Source organism: Cynocephalus volans, chromosome 2, assembly GCF_027409185.1.
Source record: "Cynocephalus volans isolate mCynVol1 chromosome 2, mCynVol1.pri, whole genome shotgun sequence".
In the NCBI taxonomy this organism is placed as follows: domain Eukaryota; kingdom Metazoa; phylum Chordata; class Mammalia; order Dermoptera; family Cynocephalidae; genus Cynocephalus; species Cynocephalus volans.
Genome location: NC_084461.1, coordinates 188,131,274 through 188,149,624, shown reverse-complemented (window position 1 = coordinate 188,149,624; position 18,351 = coordinate 188,131,274). Strand labels below are relative to the sequence as shown.

The window sequence follows — 18,351 nt, the reverse complement described above, 5'->3', positions numbered from 1 at the left end:
GAGAGCGTGGTGCTGACAACACCAAGGCAGGGGTTGAGATCCCCTTACTGGTCATCTTTAAAAAAAAGAAAAGAAAAAGAAAAAAGAATGTAGCAGAACTCCTGGAACTGAAGGATTCACTCAATGAAATAAAAAACACAACAGAGAGCTTGAGCAGCAGGCCAGAGCAAGGAGAAGAAAGAATTTCAGATCTCAAAGATGGTCTTTTTTAAATAACCCAAGCAGACAAAAAAAAGGAAAAAAGAATTTTTAAAAAAGAAGGAAATCATTTTTTTCTAGAGGTAACAGACAACCTCAAGCACACCAACATCCAAATAATGGGCATTCCCAAAGGGGAGGAGAAAGGAAAAGACACTGAAAACTTATTCAAGAGAATAACAACAGAAAACTTCCCAGGTATAGGGAGAGACTCAAACCTTCAGATCCAGGAAGCCCAAAGATCCCCAAACAGATTGAATCCAAAAAGATCCTCTCCAAGATATATTATAGTCAAACTGGCAAAGCTCAAAGACAAAGATAAAATTCTAAAAGCAGCAAGGAAAAAGTGTCTAGTCATCTATAAAGGGAGATCCCATCAGACTAACAGAAGACTTCTCAACTGAAACCCTACAGGACAGAAGAAAATGAGATGATATATTCAAAATACTAAAAGAAAAAGATTGCCAGCCAAGAATTCTATACCCAGCAAGGCTATCCTTCAGAAATGAGAGAAATAGTGTATTTCCCAAACAAACAAAAATCGCAGGCGTTCACCACCACACAACCAGCCCTGCAAGAAATTCTCAAGGGAGTTTTGCATCCACAATCCAAAAAATGATAACCACTATCATGGATACACAAGAAAGAGCAAGACCTGCCATTAAAACAAAGATGCAAATAAGAAATAGAAAGAAGCTAAATCATGCTGCCACAAAAGTCCAGCTAACATTGAAGATGAAAAATAAATAGAGAAGAAAGGAACAAAAGATATTCAAAACATCTAAACAAAAAACAATAAAATGAAAGGAGTAAAACAATACCTGTCAATAATAAAACAAAATGTAAATGGATTAAACTCCCCATTCAAAAGACACAGACTGACTGATTAGATTAAAAAGCTAGACCCATTTATATGCTGTCTTCGAGAGACTCATCTGTAAAGACACACACAGAATAAAAGTGAAGGGAGGAAAAAGATATACCATGCAAAAGCAAGCAGGATTAGCTACTCTTAGATAAAATAGACTTTAAACCAAAAGCCATAAACAGAGACAAAGAAGGCCACTATATAATGATAAAGAGATCTATCCAGCAAGAAGACATAACAATCATAAATATGTATGCACCCAACACTGGAGCACCCAGATACATAAAGCAAATACTCTTAGACCTAAAGAAAGAAATAGACCCAAATATGATAATAGTGGGTGACCTGAACACCCCTCTCACAGCATTGGACAGATCTTCCAGGCAACAACTCAACAAAGAAACACAGGATTTAAACTACACCTTAGACCATCTGGATCTGGCAAATAGCTACAGAACATTTCATCCCACAGTTATAGAATATACATTCTTCTCATCAGCACATGGAACATTCTCCAGGACAGACCACATGTTAGGTCACAAATCAAGTCTCAGCAAATTATAAAAATTCAAAATCATTCCAAATATTTTTTCAGACAACAATGGATTAAAACTGGAAATCAGTACCAAGCAAAACTCTGGAAACTATATAAATACATGGAAACTAAACAACAGGCTCCTGAATGATGTATGGGTCCAAGAAGAAATTAAACAGGAGATCAAAAAATTTCTTAAAACTAATGAAAACAAAAATCCATCATACCAAAACCTGTGGGATATTGCAAAAGCAGTACCAAGAGGGAAGTTTATTGCAATAAACACTTACATCAAAAGAACAGAAAGACTTCAAATAAGCTACCTAACACTACATGTCAAAGAACTAGAAAAACAACAATCCAATCCTAAAAGTAGTAAATGGAAAGAAATAAATAAGAGCAGAACTAAATGAAATAGAGACCTAAATAATGATACAAAAGATCAATGAAACAAAAAGTTGTTTTTTGAGAAGATAAATAAAATACCATTAGCTGGGTTAACAAAAAAAAAGAAGAGAGAAGATCCAAATAACAAAAATCAGAAATGAAAAGAAAGACATTACAAACAATACAACAGAAATACAAAGAATCATTAGAGACTGTTAGAAACAACTGTATGTGAACAAATATGAAAACCTAGAGGAAATGGATAAATTTCTGGACACATTCAAACTACCAAGACTGAACCAAGAAGAAATAGAAAACCTGAACAGACCAATAACAAGCAATGAGACTGAAGCAGTAATCAGCAATCTTCCAACAAAGAAAAGCCCAGGAGTGGATGGCTTTACTGCTGAATTCTATCAAACCTTTAAAGAAGAATTAATACCAATTCTCTTCAAACAATTCCAAAAAATTGAAACAAACTCATTCCCAAACTCATTCTATGAGGCCAGAATTACCCTAATACCAAAACCAGACAAAGATACAACAAAAAAAGAAAATTACAGGCCAATATCCTTGATGAACATAGATGCAAAAATCCTCAACAAAATACTAGCAATCAGAATACAGCAACACATTAAAAAAATTACACACCATGACCAAGTAGGATTCACCCCAGGAATGCAAGGATGGTTCAACATACAGAAGACAATAAATGTCATATACTACATCCACAAAACCAAGGACAAAACCGTATGATTATCTCAATAGATACAGAAAAAGCATTCAACAAAATTCAACAACCCTTCATGGCAAAGACTCTCAGCAAATTAGGTATAGAAGGAAATTATCTCAACACAATAAAAGCCATATATGACAAACAAATTGCCAATATCATCCTTAAGAACAGGAACAAGACAAGGATGCCCACTCTCACCACTTATATTTAACATAGTATTGGAAGTATGAGCCAGAGCAATCAGGCAAGAGAAAGAAATAAAGGGCATCCAGATTGGAAAGGACAAAGTCAAACTGTCCCTGTTTGCAGATGACATGATCCTATACATAGAAAAACCTAGACTCTACCAAAAAACTCTTAGAGTTGATTAACAATTTTAATAATGTTGCAGGATACAAAATCAGTACCCCAAAATTCATAACATTTTTATACTCCAATAACAAAGTTGATTTCTTTTTCCTTCCTTTGAACTTTTGTTCATGTAATAGCAGATTCAGAAAAAGAAATCAAGAAAGTAAGCCCATTTACAACAGTCACTAAAAAAATAAAGAGGTGAAAGAGCTCTACAACAAAAACTAAAAAACACTACTGAAAGAAATTAAAAAGGACACAAAAAATTGGAAAGACATACTATGCTTTTGGATTGGAAGAATTAACATCATGAAAATGTCCACACTACTCAAAGCAGTCTATAGATTCAATGCAATCCCCATCAAAATACCAATGACATTCTTCACAGAAATAGAAAAAACAATCCTAACATTCATATGGAACAACAAAAGACCCCAAATAGCTAAAGTGATCCTTAGCAAAAAAAAATGAAGCCAGAGGCATAACACTACCTGACTTCAAATTACATTACAAAGCTATTGTCACCAAAACAGCATGGTACTGGCATAAAAACAGACACTTGGACCAATGGAACAGAATAGGAAACCTGGAATCAACCCATATACTTAACAGCCAACTGATCTTTTACAAAGGCAACAAGAACATACATTAGGGAAAAGACTGTCTCTTCAATAAATGATGCTGGAAAAACTGGACATCCATATTCAGTAGAACAAAATTGGACCTGTACCTCTCACCATATACCAAAGTCAACTCAAAATGGATTAAAGACTTAAATGTAAGCCCCCAAACCATAAAATTACTAAAAGAAAACATAGGGGAAACACTTCAGGAAGTAGGACTGGGCAAAAACTTTATGAATAAGACCCCAAAAGCAAGGGCTGACCTGTGGTTCACTTGGGAGAGTGTGGTGCTGATAACACTAAGGCCACGGGTTCAGATCCCTATATAGGGATGGCCAGTTAGCTCACTTGGGAGAGCATGGCGCTGACAACACCAAGTCGAGGGTTAAGATCCCCTTACTGGTCATCTTTAAAAAAAAAAAAAAGACCCCAGAAGCACAAGTAGCAAAAGAAAAAATAAACAAACAGGATTATATCAAACTAAAAAGCTTCTGCACAGCAAAGGAAATAACAGAGCAGAAGGAAAACTATGGAATGGTAGAAAATATTTTCAAACTATACATCTGAGGAGGGATTAATACCCAGAATATATAAGGAACTCAAACAACTTCATAATAAAAAACAACAAATAATCCAATTAAAAAATGGGCAAAGGAGATAAACAGACATTTTTCAAAGAAGACATACAGATGGCCAACAGGTACATGAAAAAATGTGCAACATCACTAATCATCATGGAAATGCAAATCAAAACTACATTGAGATACCATCTCACCCTAGTTAGATTGGCCATTATTCAAAAGACCGAGAATAACAAATGCTGGCAAGGACAAGGGAAAAGAAAAACACTTCTAGACTGTTGGTGGGACTGTAAATTGGTACAGCCATTACGGAAAACAGTACGGAGTTTTCTCAAACAACTACAGATAGAACTACCATAGGATCCAGCAATCTCACTACTGGGTATATAACCAAAGGAATGGAAATCATCATGTTGAAGGGATACCTGCACTCCCATGTTCATTGCAGCTCTCTTTTACAATAGGCAAAATATGGAACCAACTTAAATGTCCATTGACAGACGACGAGATAAGGAAAATGTGGTATATATGCACAATGGAATACTACTCAGCCATAAGAAAGAATGAAATTCTGCCATTCACAGCAACATGTATGAGCCTGGAGAAAATTATGTTTAGTGAAATAAACCAGACACAAAAAGAGAAATACCTCATGTCCTTATTCATAACTGAGTGCTAAGAAAGAAGGAAAGAAAGAAAGAAAAGGAAAGACAGAAAGAGAGAAAAAGAGAGCGAGCGAGGAACGAAGGAAGGAAGGGACCACAATAATACGTTGAACTTTCAGAAAGAGAGAACAAACCTAAGGATACTAGAGATGGGGGAGGGGCAGGGAGTTGGAGAGTGATTGGTTGGTAAGGGGAATAAAGAATAATTATAATTTGTAACAATGAATTTGCTAATTAAAAAAGAAAATAAATAAAATCTAGTTGGAGATAAGGGAAGAGGATCATTGTAATAACAGCTGTCACTGACTAGTTAACTGCTTCCTATGGGCCAGGCACCAAGCTATATGCTTTACGTATGAGCTCTCACTTCATCCTCACAGCAACCCTGCAACGTGAGGGTAGGCAAGATTATCCCCATTTTACAGAGAAGAAAATGAAGATTCAGGGAGCTTATGTACTGTCACAAAGCTAGTAAGAGGTGGATCAGAATTCACACCCACATCTTTGTGATGTCAAGGCTTGCTGTGCATTTAATCACGCTGTTTTCATGATTCTGCTATTACATGAACAAAAGTTCAAAGAAGGGAAAAATAATGTTAAATCAATGGGATTTTGAAGGGGAAAAAACTAAGGAATATAAATATATGCTGAAATAAAAATGTATTATTAAGATAAATGTAAGATAAAACTAAGAAATATAAGATAAATTATAATAGTAAGATAACTTCCCATGGCAGCATTCCACTCCAAAAAAATCTGGATCAATACCACAAATAAAATATTTCTTAAAGAGTAAAAATCTACCGGTTAACTTCAAAGAAAATAGCAGCAATCATATTAAATATAACTAGAACTAACACTTATAGAATGTGCCAAGCATTCGCCCAAATATTTTACAAGAATAACTTCTTGAATCATCGCAAAAACCTCAGGAGGCTGGTACTAACATTCTCATTTCACATATTGGGAAAGTGAGGCACAAAGATGTAAAATAACTTGCCCAAGGTCTCAGTAAGGAAGGGGCAGAACCAGATTTCACCCTAGACCTTGTGGCCTCTAGAGTCCATGCTCTGAATCAGTATGCTATACATATTTAAGCAAGTAAAAGTCCTGTGAGTACAACATTTTAATATCTGGCATGCAAGGTTGGGAGTCAGGAAATCTGTTTTACAGCCTGCTGTGGCAGAGAGTAAATGCAGGCTTTGGGGCCTACTCTCGTTGGCCTGGACTCAAATCCAGGCTCTGCAACTTACTAGTTCTGTGACCTTGAGCCAGTGACCACACTTCTTTCAGCCCCAGGTATGATCATATTTACTTCACAGAGCTTTCAACACAGGCAGGCATTATTCTTTTCTGTTCTTACCAAGGAGCATTTGTGGTTAAGTCAACACACACAAAACACTCTTACAGAATATCATCAAACCAGTTATTTTATTTTATTTTTTGGCAGCTGGCCAGTATAGGGATTGACTGGACCTTGGTGTTATCAGCACCATACTCTAACCAACTGAGATAACCAACCAGCAAAGCCAGTTCATTTTAGAACAGCCAATTATGTGAATTAAAATGGACATTTAAGAAAACTGGTTTGTATGCAGCCAAAGCTTGTACCATTAACAAGTCACAAAAGAAAATAAAATTGGTTAGAGCGTGGTGTTGATAACACCAAGGTCAAGGGTTCAGATCACCTTAATGGACAGCTGCAAAAAAAAATATGTATATAATAATATCAATCATTTTATAAAATTTCTACAGCAAAAGGGATAAGCTAATATTTAGAACTACCCTACTGCATAAGTATACAAATTCTAAGCAATAATGAAATGCAAAGTCTTGACATACAGATTGAACATTAGAAACACAAAATATATTAAGAAAAAACACAATATTTTAAACTAGTTTTAATTATACCTACCATGTCTGCAGAAGAATTGAATAACTATTTTGCATTTATCAGATGTGGTGAATATTTTGCACTTCTCTACATTCCTTTCGAGAGAATTCAGACATCTAAAGATGGGCAGAATTGACTGTAATATAAATACATTATAGAACAGCACATACTTAATATGGTTGTTTGATTAGTTTTTTAAAAATCAGCAAGAGTATGTGTATCCATAAATGAATATACTGTCCTGCATGCCATTTAAGCTACCAAGTACAGAACACACGTTATGTTCTAAATAACGAATATTTCTACAGTGCAAGAGAAAACCAGGGCTACTTATATGTACCTTCATTCCCAATTTGCAATTCAAAAAATTCAATGTTGTGTCATTATCATTCATTTTCACTGAGGTTGACCACTGATAATGTTGAAAAAACACAGGAGAGAACAGAACACATCCATATGCTGATCGACAAGAATTCACAGATCTTAGAGCAAGCTGGAAAAATAAGATAACAGCCATTTAGGAGAAAATCAACTTTCTTTAAATGATAGTTTAATTCAAAAAATTCCATTATGTTTAACATCACAGTTAGATATGTTCAAATAAGACTATGGACTGCATTATACAGTGTGTATTGAATGCACACATGTATATATACATTATGTACATATCTATATTGAATACACATATGTATTAAATCTAAAATCTTGCATGTTGAAATTATAAAAATGTAAATACCACAGGGGCCTTTAATGTGTTAAGTAGCAGAAGGAAATATAAAAAAGAATAAGGAGATTAGAGCAAATTGCTAATGTCACACGTTGTCTAAGGAGAGAAACCATTGCTCAGTTTCAACCAACTACTTCCACTTGAAAATGCAGGCCCACAATTGTCAGGTCTTCTGAATTTTCAAGAGAAGCAAGATATTCAGATTTCTATGTGGACTCTCCCAATTTTGAAATGTTAGAAATTATTTCAAAATTTTAAAAAACATACTGCAGGCCCACAAAACATTTCCACAAGCCATATTTAGTCTCTTGACAACCAGTTTCTGACTTCTGGTTTAAATAATTATGTTTATCTGTCTGATTTTCAAGTTTATTCTGTTCTAAGTGTATTTAGATATGTAAAATAAAGATAAATCAAGAAAATAATGATTAATTACAATTTCTGGATTTCTTGGTTAACATTTAATCTGGACTGGGATTTTTTTTTTTTTTTTTTAAATGACCAGTCAGGGGATTTTAACCCTTGACTTGGTGTTGTCAGCACCACACTCTCCCAAGTGAGCCATGGGCCAGCCGCTGGACTGGGATCTTTAAACGTGTTCTGTCTTAATACATAATCTATTACTTAACTTTCTTACTTACACCTTTTCCTGATGGGTCTAGCCACAGCTCGTCACTAATTCGTGATAGAGCTTGGATTGCTTTCCCAAATACTATGGAGAAAAAGAAAGGTGCGGTTTACATTCTTTCTCTCTAACAATAAAAACAAATCATATGGCTACTTCATCATTCAGAGGGATCAAGATAAATTCATAAAGAGCAGTGTTTTATAGACTAATGCTACATTACTTTAAAATACAGTATAATAATCTTGGCGAAATGTCACATACATAGTAAGAGCTCAATAAATTTGCAGAATGAGTGTGAGAAATAATAAAATTCAACAAAATTCCTCCTTTCTGTATGATTACAGTGTTGCATGGAGCTACTATGGCAAGCCAATTTCCATACTAACTTTTATTTTTTTGCTGCTGGCCATTTCAGGGATCTGAACCCTTGACCTTGGTGCTACAACAACATGCTCTAACCAACTGAACTAACTGGCCAGCCCTCCACAGTAATATGTTTTTAAACTTGGTTTAAATAAATGTATTTGCCACAAAAAAAAAAAAAAAGTGTGAAAACAGTGCACGGAGGATGATCTGAAGTGTTTTAAATAACTTCATAGACAGCAGGTCAAAACAAGTCACGAGCGAGAAATTAGGGGTATTCCATATGCGTGTCTGACGTCTGGTGAGAAACATTTCTCACCAAACAGATTTAGATGCCCTGTCAGAAGGATACATTAGGCTGGATGAAATATTGGTCTGATCTGGTATGACACTGTTAATGTTCTTACGAATTATGATGAATAAGTACAAACTATGGCAAACAGATATGGTGCGATATAAATTGATGGACATATCAATCCAATGGAAAAGTTTAAAAAAGGAAAAATAATTTGGAACATAAACTCAGATTACAATGCCTAAGAATTACAAGTGTACACTGAAAAAGATAGCATGACAAAAAAAAAAAAAAAAAGAGGGATTTATCCCTTTTTACCACTACATATACATCACTTTATCCTGGAGCTGCCTAATACAACCCTTTCATTAAGCCAAGGAATGTTTATTCAGCACCTACTATGTTCCAAGTACAGTCCAAGGCACTGGGGATACAGCAGTGAACTGTACAAGTACAGTTCCTGCCCTCACAGCACTTAGAGTCTAGGAGGAAAAACAAAACTAAACTATCATTCAAATAATTGCTTATTGACTACACACTGCAAAAGAAAACTTCCTAGTACTCTGAGAACATGCAGTATGGGGGGGCTTGTGCTTCTCTTTCCTGCTCAAGATTCCTTTCAATGATCATTTTCAGATTATAATTGGTAGGAAACCATTGCTTTTCTTTCTTTCTTTCTTTTTTTAAATATGACTGGTAAGGGGATCTTAACTCTTGACTTGGTGTTGTCGGCACCACGCTCTCCAAGTGAGCTAAGCGGCCATCCCTATATAGGGATCCAAACCCATGGCCTTGGTGTTATCAGCACCACCTATCCCACGTGAGCCAGGGGCCGGCCCTGAAACCATTGCTTTTCTAAACACTTTCTGGAGTAGCTTCCGTTTTTAAAGTGCCATTTCCATTATCAGGAACCTACATTCCCATTATCACATACATTTCCATTTCACGCCTACCACAAACCCTATAACGAAGGAGATGTTACATTCCCATCTTACAGAAGAAGAAACTGAGCCCCGGTGATTTAGTAGTTTGTCCGAGGTCATATATTCAAAAATGATGGAAATGGTTTATGCGTTTCTCACGGCACTAAAATACTTTGACTGTCAAAGCATTATTTTTTCTCTCAACTCCTCCCCACGTCAGTCCTCATCATCCTGAATTTGAGGTGCGATGGTACAACTTCATGTCATGGACTCCACCCATATTAAATATTATGCACAAATAAAAGGAGATGGACTTCATCCTGCCCTCAGAAGCTGACGGGACCCTGGGTGGGTGGAAGATGGCTGTAGCCAGGCCTCGTGTCCTGTGCCCTTGCGCATAAAGACAAAGAAGAATAAGTCCACGTGGAGATGCCCCACGAAGAGGCTTTCCCTCTTCTAAGAAGGAAAGAAAGGCCACTCCACCTTTCACCTGACTGCCGCTCATCCCGCACTTCAGCATGGCTCCGGGGCCTAAAAGGTAGGATCGCAACGCGCGCCTCAACTCGATGGCCCCAGGTGCCCGGATGTTGCCGCACTTTTCGAAACTTCGCTATCTCATCCTTCCACGAAGAGCAGCTTCGCTTTACGGCAGGGAAGGGCCCATACGTACCTCCGTATGGCCTTCGCGGTCAACCTCGTTTTTCATTGGTTGTGGGCGAAGGTGGGCGGGTCGCCGAGGAGTCTGAGGAAGAGGGCGGCGGCCGTTGTGGTGACTGAGCGGAGCCGGGTGACAGGATGGTGAGGATGGCTGCTGCGGCGACCGAGGCGTAGCTCTTGGCTGGGATGCTGCGTCGTTGGGAGCTGTGGGGAGTCTCAGGGCAAGGGTTTGGGCGATCCCGTAGGCCTCGGTGGGTGCGGCTCAGGCGTTGGCCTAGGAAAGGCCCAGGAGGAGGGCTAGGGAAGCGAGCGGCCACCTCTGGGTGCGGCCAGCCCTGGCCTCTTACCCCCGCCCCAGGGGCCAGAGGACGTCCGAGGGAGGAAAGGGCCCCTCTCAGCCGTTCGTCCTCTCACAAGACCCGCACGCCCGCAGGGGAAGGCCTTTGGGCCTGTGCCTCGAGTGTCCCTGAGAAAGGGGTACCGTCCCCCTCTGATTCCAGACGTTTCCCTACTCCTTTCCCGGAGAAAGCACCTCCCGCTGTTTTGGATGTACTGGTTACCACCCTCATGTGGCGCTTGGATGCAAAATAGGAAGTGGCAAGCATAAGTCCTTACCCATCTCTAAGTTTGCCTCTAAGGAAGGGGAATAAAAACCATCCCCTTCTCCCCGAAATAACGTGCAACTGCCATTGAAATGTAGGAGAGTGGTCTGAGAGGGCAGGATTTGGCGCTTTAAATTGCTGGAACTACTTGTTTTCTCAGGATGCTGCGACCCTAAAGAGTAGGATTCGTTAATGGTCTGTGAAGTCCTTGAAGTTGTTTGGAAAATACTGTGAATATGTACCTTTTGGGGTGAAGAGGGCCAGTGTTATGCCAAGAGATTCATCCGTAATATTTCCCCAGCCTCCCCCAGCCAGCTTCAGGCCATCAGCCCTTCACTCCCCATAGATTGCTACCCCTAAGACCTTCCTACATAAAAATAGGGGAGCTGCTACTAGAGAGGGCTCATAGCTGTAATCAGATTTTCAAAGGTCCCCCTAAAAAGTCAACTGCTTCAAAAGGAGCTCTGATTATCTTGGTATTTGTGTTGATGGAAGGAGATTATCTGTAAAGGGACTTCTTTCTCTGATAGGCATCCATTGCATTTTTAATGTTATTACTATTCTGTGACAAACGTAAACTTTTCAAGAAATGGCTTGTAGACGTGACGGCCAAAGATTTATGGTGTATGCTTCTTTGGCTTCTTTAAAGCCCTTAGTTCCACTTTTTTTTGCTTCTACAAAGACTCTAGTTTAAAGTAATCCAGTATACAGTAATTTTGAGACGCATCTATGAGAGAAGACATAATTACCTGCCATAATTCTATATTCATGTTTCTGAAGTTGTTTTGAGAGGCGATCATTCTTTTTAGAGTAGTTGTACTGGGACATCACTTTTCATATCAAATAGAAAGAATTAGACAAAATTTAGCGTTAGCCAATTCTTTTATGATTGAAAGCATTTTATTTAGTTTAACGTTCAGTACAGTGTCTAAAGTCTATGGGCAGCAAATTCTGGTGTGGAGAAAGTCCAGTTTTAGCCGGATGAATGTTTTTATAAAATTTGTCATCATTTTTAGTTGGCATGTTCATCACTTTATAATGTATTCAGGTGCTGTGTTATATCCTCTGTAAAAAAAAAAATAATGACCTAGCTGCAGCATAATTTTCCAACTACTAGAATTTTGAATGTAACAGAATTAAAATCAATATGTGGGGGAACAATTAGACCTTTAAACTTTCACTGATGAATTTTTCAAATTGTCTTATAAAAGTCTAAGTAATTTTATTTTATAAAATCTTATAAAAGTCTAAATAGAATGGGAAACGAAAGGGATGGGAGTTGATGTGGAGAACAAGATTAGGAAAAGTAGAAAAAATTGACAGGGCAAATTTATAAAAAGTATGTGTTTGTGTGCTTGTGTTGTATTTAAAAATATAGCAAATGGTTCTTTCAGTATTGTTTTGAACATCGCTGATTTTTAACATTTTCTTTCATAACACTCAGACATCATTAACAATTGTTTGCATATTCATTTGGTATGGGTTTTTTGTTGTTCTTTTTTTGGTTTGTTTCTTTCCGTTGCTTTCTTTTAACATTGGTCATGTTTCACCCTTTTTTTTTTCATTTCCCTGTCTACAATCAACTTCTTCATTCCACTAAGGCTGGGCACAGAGTAAGTTTCTTCTCTTAGCTCCTACTAACAATGGTGGTTGGGTGGCTGGTTACTGACTGGGTTTCTCACCCTTTTAAGGTCTGTCGAATAGGAAGTAACCAAATTCCCATGCTTTGATTGGGTTGGTTCTTTATTCGAATTTAACAAGACTGCCATTTCCAGAATCTTTTGCTGTCTTAAAGGACACTAAAATTTATGTCTTACCAGACTTGTCAAAGTGTGGAATTTGGGCAAGGACAGTCCTCAAAGTCTGACATTTGTTATGTGACACTTTTTCCCCTATAACTTTGTCACCAGCAGGAAACCAGAGGATTCTGTCCTAGTAAGGATTTTTACTAATTTGAAATAATTTTTGTGTGGTCATTCATACTGTTATATCTTTAGAGTGCTAATAGTCGGGTACATTTGGGGATAATCCACTGTGCTTTATAGAATTTAGATCATCAGTCATTATAAAGTACCATGACTTACTAATGTTCTTTCTGGTACATGCAGATTTTTTTGAACAGCTCATTTATTGTTAGTCCCAAACATTTTCAGCCTGTTATAGACCTATACTCTTTTATGACTTTGGGGTTATTTTTTTTTTCCCCCTTAATATAGAAATCTATTTTTTACCTTTTTCTCAAATGCCATCTTCCCACATTAACTATGTACTTCAATCCATATCTGAAGGGATCCCTCTCTAAAATGAAGATATCCAGGTACTTTTATATTGATTACCAGTGAGGGTGGAAACTTCATAGTGGTTTTTAGTTTTATAGTTGTCTTGTCCACTAAAATCTGCAGTAAACCGTAAATATAGTCATTGAACAAATACCAGCTGAAACTACTCTTTATAAAGAAGAAACTTAACAATTTCTTTTAAAGTGTGCTGATTTGGTAACCTTGTGTTACTTCAGGTTCTCTATATCCTGGTAAACAGTTCCTTTTCCTTTGCAATCATTTTTATTTTTGTTGCAAGACAAATCAAGCTGTTTTAGTAAACATTTTAATTTCACACATTTTGTTTTTTAATTTCAATTTGCAAAGTCTATGATGGCAAAGCTATTTTGTTTTATCCTATTAGATATTTAACGTTTTGTTTGATAATATTAAGGAATAGTCGTACCTTTAAAAGCACTTAAAGGGCATGCACATTTATGGATGGGACATACGTATGGGAAAACATCCTGTATAGAATGGAGGTACTCGTTCTAATCAACATGAATTGATTCTCTTGTCCTTTGGAAGACAGATATTTACAAATGATCTTTTTATCACTATTCTGTTAAATGGCTAAATTAAATAATGTTATTTGTCAAATCTTGAAATTATAAAATTAAAATTTTACAGCATTGATTTTTTTTTTTCTTTTATATGTGAAAGCAAAATTTATTTTTGTCATCTGAGACTATGTTGTAACTCTGTTGCCTCTTGGTAAATTCATCACTTATTTAGCAGGTCTTTTTTGTTTTAATGCTCAAGTGTACATGGAAGATTGTGAAATGTTATTTTTTGTTTGGAACTTTACTGAGGGTGCATAGGCAATTTAATCCAGAAAATAAAAGCATGACAGTGAGGATTTCTAAAAACAAAGGAAAGTAGTCAAAGATTATAATTCAAAAGCACAGATTTACCTATTAAAACTCTGAAAACATAGGCTGTTTGTTTTTGTTTCTGGTGGCTGGCAGGTACAGGGATCCAAACCCTTGACCTTAGTGTTCTCAGCACCATACTATACCAGCTAAACTAACCAGCCAGCCCCTCATAGGTCGTTTTTATACCTCTGTTATACAGCTAATAGTTCAAAGTAACAAAAAATGGTAGATTTTGGTCCTCCAATTAGTTGTCAGTCTAGTAAGCATAATTTTTAAAATTAACTTTTTTTCTCTAATTACAGTTTTAACAGTGCCCTTTAATAATGTTCCTGGAATTAATATATAGGTTTCACATTACAACTGCAGAAATATGAATTACCATATGAATCTCCAAAAATGCCAAATTCCATAGGGCCCAGTGGTATACTTTTCATTATGTGATTTTTTTTTTTTATTCATTATAATTTATAGGTCCCTAAGTGAATCCCTTTAGAATCTTGTCTTATTGTTGGTAAATAGAATGATTACCTGTATTGTGTATGCGCAACTATTAATGACAAAAATAAAATAAGATTTAGAACAGAGTTCGTTACCAAATGTGTGTTTGTTTAAATGGTCTTGGTAGGAACTGTGTGAATAACTTCTACTTTATTGGGTTCTGGAATCTCTGATGAGTTTAAAAGGGAAGTTGGGGAGGAAAATATATTATTTTGACATTATGTTTAACCTTATGCTTTATCTTGCTTTGTCACTTTAAAGTTGGTGTTGGTATTAGGAGATCTGCACATCCCACACCGGTGTAACAGTTTGCCTGCTAAATTCAAAAAACTCCTTGTACCAGGAAAGATTCAGCACATTCTCTGCACAGGAAACCTTTGCACCAAAGAGAGTTATGATTATCTGAAGACTCTGGCTGGTGATGTTCATATTGTGAGAGGAGACTTTGATGAGGTGATGTATTTCCCTTTCCCCTCCCAAGTATTTCTCTTTCTTAATTCTTGTATAAGCTTTATTTTTTAGAATAGGGTTTCTCAATTGGTAAGGTCTTTTTTTCTTTTTTAATTTTCCAAATATAAAATTACTACACATGCCCCTCACTTATTGTTTGAAAATTACTAATTTAGACTACTGAGTAAACATATTAAATACTTGTTCTAACTAAATAAATTAATACTGAGCAAAAGTGGCTGTTACTACTTTTTGTAGTACTGTCATTTAGTTTATAAAGTTTTTATGAACTTCTTACCACTACCACATGTACTACTCTATTCAAAGCCACCCCATCACTTTCTTGTATTGCACCTTCCTGATTCTACCCTTTCTCCTTCCACAGTTTGCTCTCCAAATAGCAACCACAGTGATCCCTGAGTGAAGTTAAGATCACATTACTATACAGGGCCAAGGCCGTGGCGCACTCGGGAGAGTGCGGCGCTGGGAGCGCGGCGACGCTCCCTCCGCGAGTTCCGATCCTATGTAGGAATGGCCGGTGCACTCACTGGCTGAGTGCCGGTCACGAAAAAGACCAAAAAAAAAAAAAAAAAAAAAAAAATGACATTACTATTTTGCTGACAACTGTTTCATGGTTCCCTTTTTCAAGGGTTGACTTTGTAGGGCATGAGAGAGTTTTGAGGGAGTGATAGAACTATTCTGTATCTTGAATATGGTGGTACCTACACAGCTGAATGCATTTGTCAAAACTGATTTGCATTGTATGCTAAAAAGGGTGATTTTACTATATGGAAATTATACTTCAATGAACCTGACTTTAAAGATAAAAAATAAGGAGTTTTGTAGTTCCAACTTTACCCATTAGTTAATAACGAGATTTTTGGCAAATTACTTCCCCTCTCTGACCCTTAGTAAATATGATTGGAATAGATGATTTTTAAGAAACTGACAGTGCTAACATTGTATGATTTAGCATGATAAACCCAACCCCAATAGGAAAAACTTATTTTGTATTTCTGGGAATATAAGCTTTTTCATAAATTATTTAACTTGGTTGGTGCTTTTTAAATGGGGTCCCTTTATACCAAACTGAATGGGCATAGTATCTTCCATTTTTTTAGTGGATTTAAAAAAGAGTTTAGATATACTAGAGGTGGCATGCAGGTGAAAGACGGGGATAAGAAAGGAAGGGGCAAACTTCTTGTTGATAATTAGAATATAAGTCTAGTCTGTTAAAAACATATTAGGGCTTTTATAGGTTTGTGTTATATTAAAGACAGTTTAGCAAGAGTAAAAAAAAATTTTTTTTTTTTTAAGTAAAAATCTTTTTTCTAATTTGCTAAATTCACAAACCCTGGAGCCATACTATATAAGTGTTAGCGATCATTATTATTTTAAGCCCTCTATATAACTATTAAAGCCTGGGATATAATTTGAACACACTCTAGCTTACAGGTCATATGTCTTAGGTAGAGGAACATAACAAGTTTGGGGAAAATAATTATTCTTTACAGCGTGCAGAAAAGAACCCTTATTCTATAGAAATAAACACAAAGGGATTGGGTGATAAATTCTAGTTTACATTGAGTAAGTTATGTTTTAAGCATAGTTGCAGCCTTAGAGACTGAGAAGAAATCAAATATTTATAAACATGTTTGTTGTCAGGCACTGTATTGAAACATCCATACAAGACTGAATATTTAAGCAGATTAATTTAAATATCAATATCTCTAAAATACATATTTTCTTATGTCTGTTTCTTATATTAGAATCTGAATTATCCAGAACAGAAAGTTGTGACTGTTGGACAGTTCAAAATTGGATTGATCCATGGACATCAAGTTATTCCATGGGGAGATATGGCCAGCTTAGCCCTGTTGCAGAGGCAGTTTGATGTGGACATTCTTATCTCGGGACATACACATAAATTTGAAGCATTTGAGCATGAAAATAAATTCTACATTAACCCAGGTTCTGCCACTGGGGCATATAATGCCTTGGAAACGTGAGTAGTATACAATTTGGGAATTTGGGGGCTTTAGTAAAGTTAATAATTGTACATGTGACATTTTAGAAAAGAGAAATGTGACCATTTAAATAATTGTCTTTTTGGCAATCTTTCAGTAATCGTTCTTTTCAATATGTGAATAACAGATTTCTCCTGGAATCCAAATGGTCATCTTAAATTGTAATTTATAGTGCTACCACTTTTTAATACAAAACATTGACATTATTTTTTTTTCTTCCAGAAACATTATTCCGTCATTTGTGTTGATGGATATCCAGGCTTCTACAGTGGTCACTTATGTTTATCAACTAATTGGAGATGATGTGAAAGTAGAACGAATTGAATACAAAAAATCTTAAAGCAGGCCTGTCTTGATGATTTTTGGGTTTTTTTTCATTCCCCTGTTCAGATCAAGTAATTAAACATTTAAGAGCCCCAAATTGTACCAATTTTATAATATTTTGCAGTAAAATATAATGTCATCTTCTCTGTTAAGACATAATTGCTCTGAGCTTCTTCTAAACTATAAGAATATATTTAGTTTACAGCATATGTTTCTATGAAAAAGTCCACCACACAGTAAATGGTCACATGTTAAGAAAAATTTATCCTTGTAAATATCTTCCAAGTTGATATTTGGAATTTATTACAAAAGTAGTGCATGAGGAGAAAGAATCTAGACTCTTGTATACATTTTTCTCTTCTCCAGTAATAAAACATTTACCTTTTCATTTATACTTTCTTGATAACCTGTGGTTTTTAAAAACAAAATAATAAGAGACCAAATGAAACTGTGCAGATGTAAGTATTAAAATGAAGAAGTAGATGAGATGACCTTTCAGAGCTCTCTTCTCTTACAACATTCTGTGTCAAAATGTGGACTCAGATTTAATTTTCTAAATAATATATCATATTTGACATATTATATCAGCAGCGATTCTTCAAACTGTTGCTACTCCCATTTTTCAAGGTTTAACAAAATATTTAAAAACAACAGCAAAACTAAAGTTTAGCAGGGAAGCACACTAGAGTGAATATATAGTGTAAAGAATCCTCTCATTAATGCAACTACTCCCAACTTCATCTAAGAGTCCAAGTGTTTGGTTGCTGTTTTAAGACTTATTGTAAGCAAAGAAGAAATTATATGATGTATTTGTCAGATTTAAAAA

General features: G+C 36.1%; 2 protein-coding genes across 2 annotated transcripts in view; one reads left to right on the top strand and one right to left on the bottom strand.

Moving 5' to 3' along the window:
- Positions 1-10,173, bottom strand: part of RAD9B (RAD9 checkpoint clamp component B) — a 41,932-nt gene extending 31,759 nt beyond the window's left edge. Inside the window, exons 1-4 of the mRNA XM_063087731.1 lie at positions 10,113-10,173; positions 8,207-8,277; positions 7,179-7,331; positions 6,860-6,974 (exon numbers count right to left, since the gene is read on the bottom strand). Of these exons, the coding sequence (XP_062943801.1) occupies positions 6,860-6,974; positions 7,179-7,331; positions 8,207-8,277; positions 10,113-10,173 (400 nt within the window). The remainder of the gene's footprint in view (positions 1-6,859; positions 6,975-7,178; positions 7,332-8,206; positions 8,278-10,112) is intronic.
- Positions 10,174-10,489: 316 nt separating this feature from the next.
- VPS29 (VPS29 retromer complex component) lies at positions 10,490-17,919 on the top strand. Its single transcript, XM_063086178.1, has 4 exons — positions 10,490-10,572; positions 14,986-15,177; positions 16,944-17,179; positions 17,424-17,919. The coding sequence occupies exons 1-4, from the start codon at positions 10,570-10,572 to the stop codon at positions 17,539-17,541; spliced, it is 549 nt and encodes a 182-aa protein (XP_062942248.1). The 5' UTR covers positions 10,490-10,569; the 3' UTR covers positions 17,542-17,919.
- Positions 17,920-18,351: the final 432 nt, after the last annotated feature.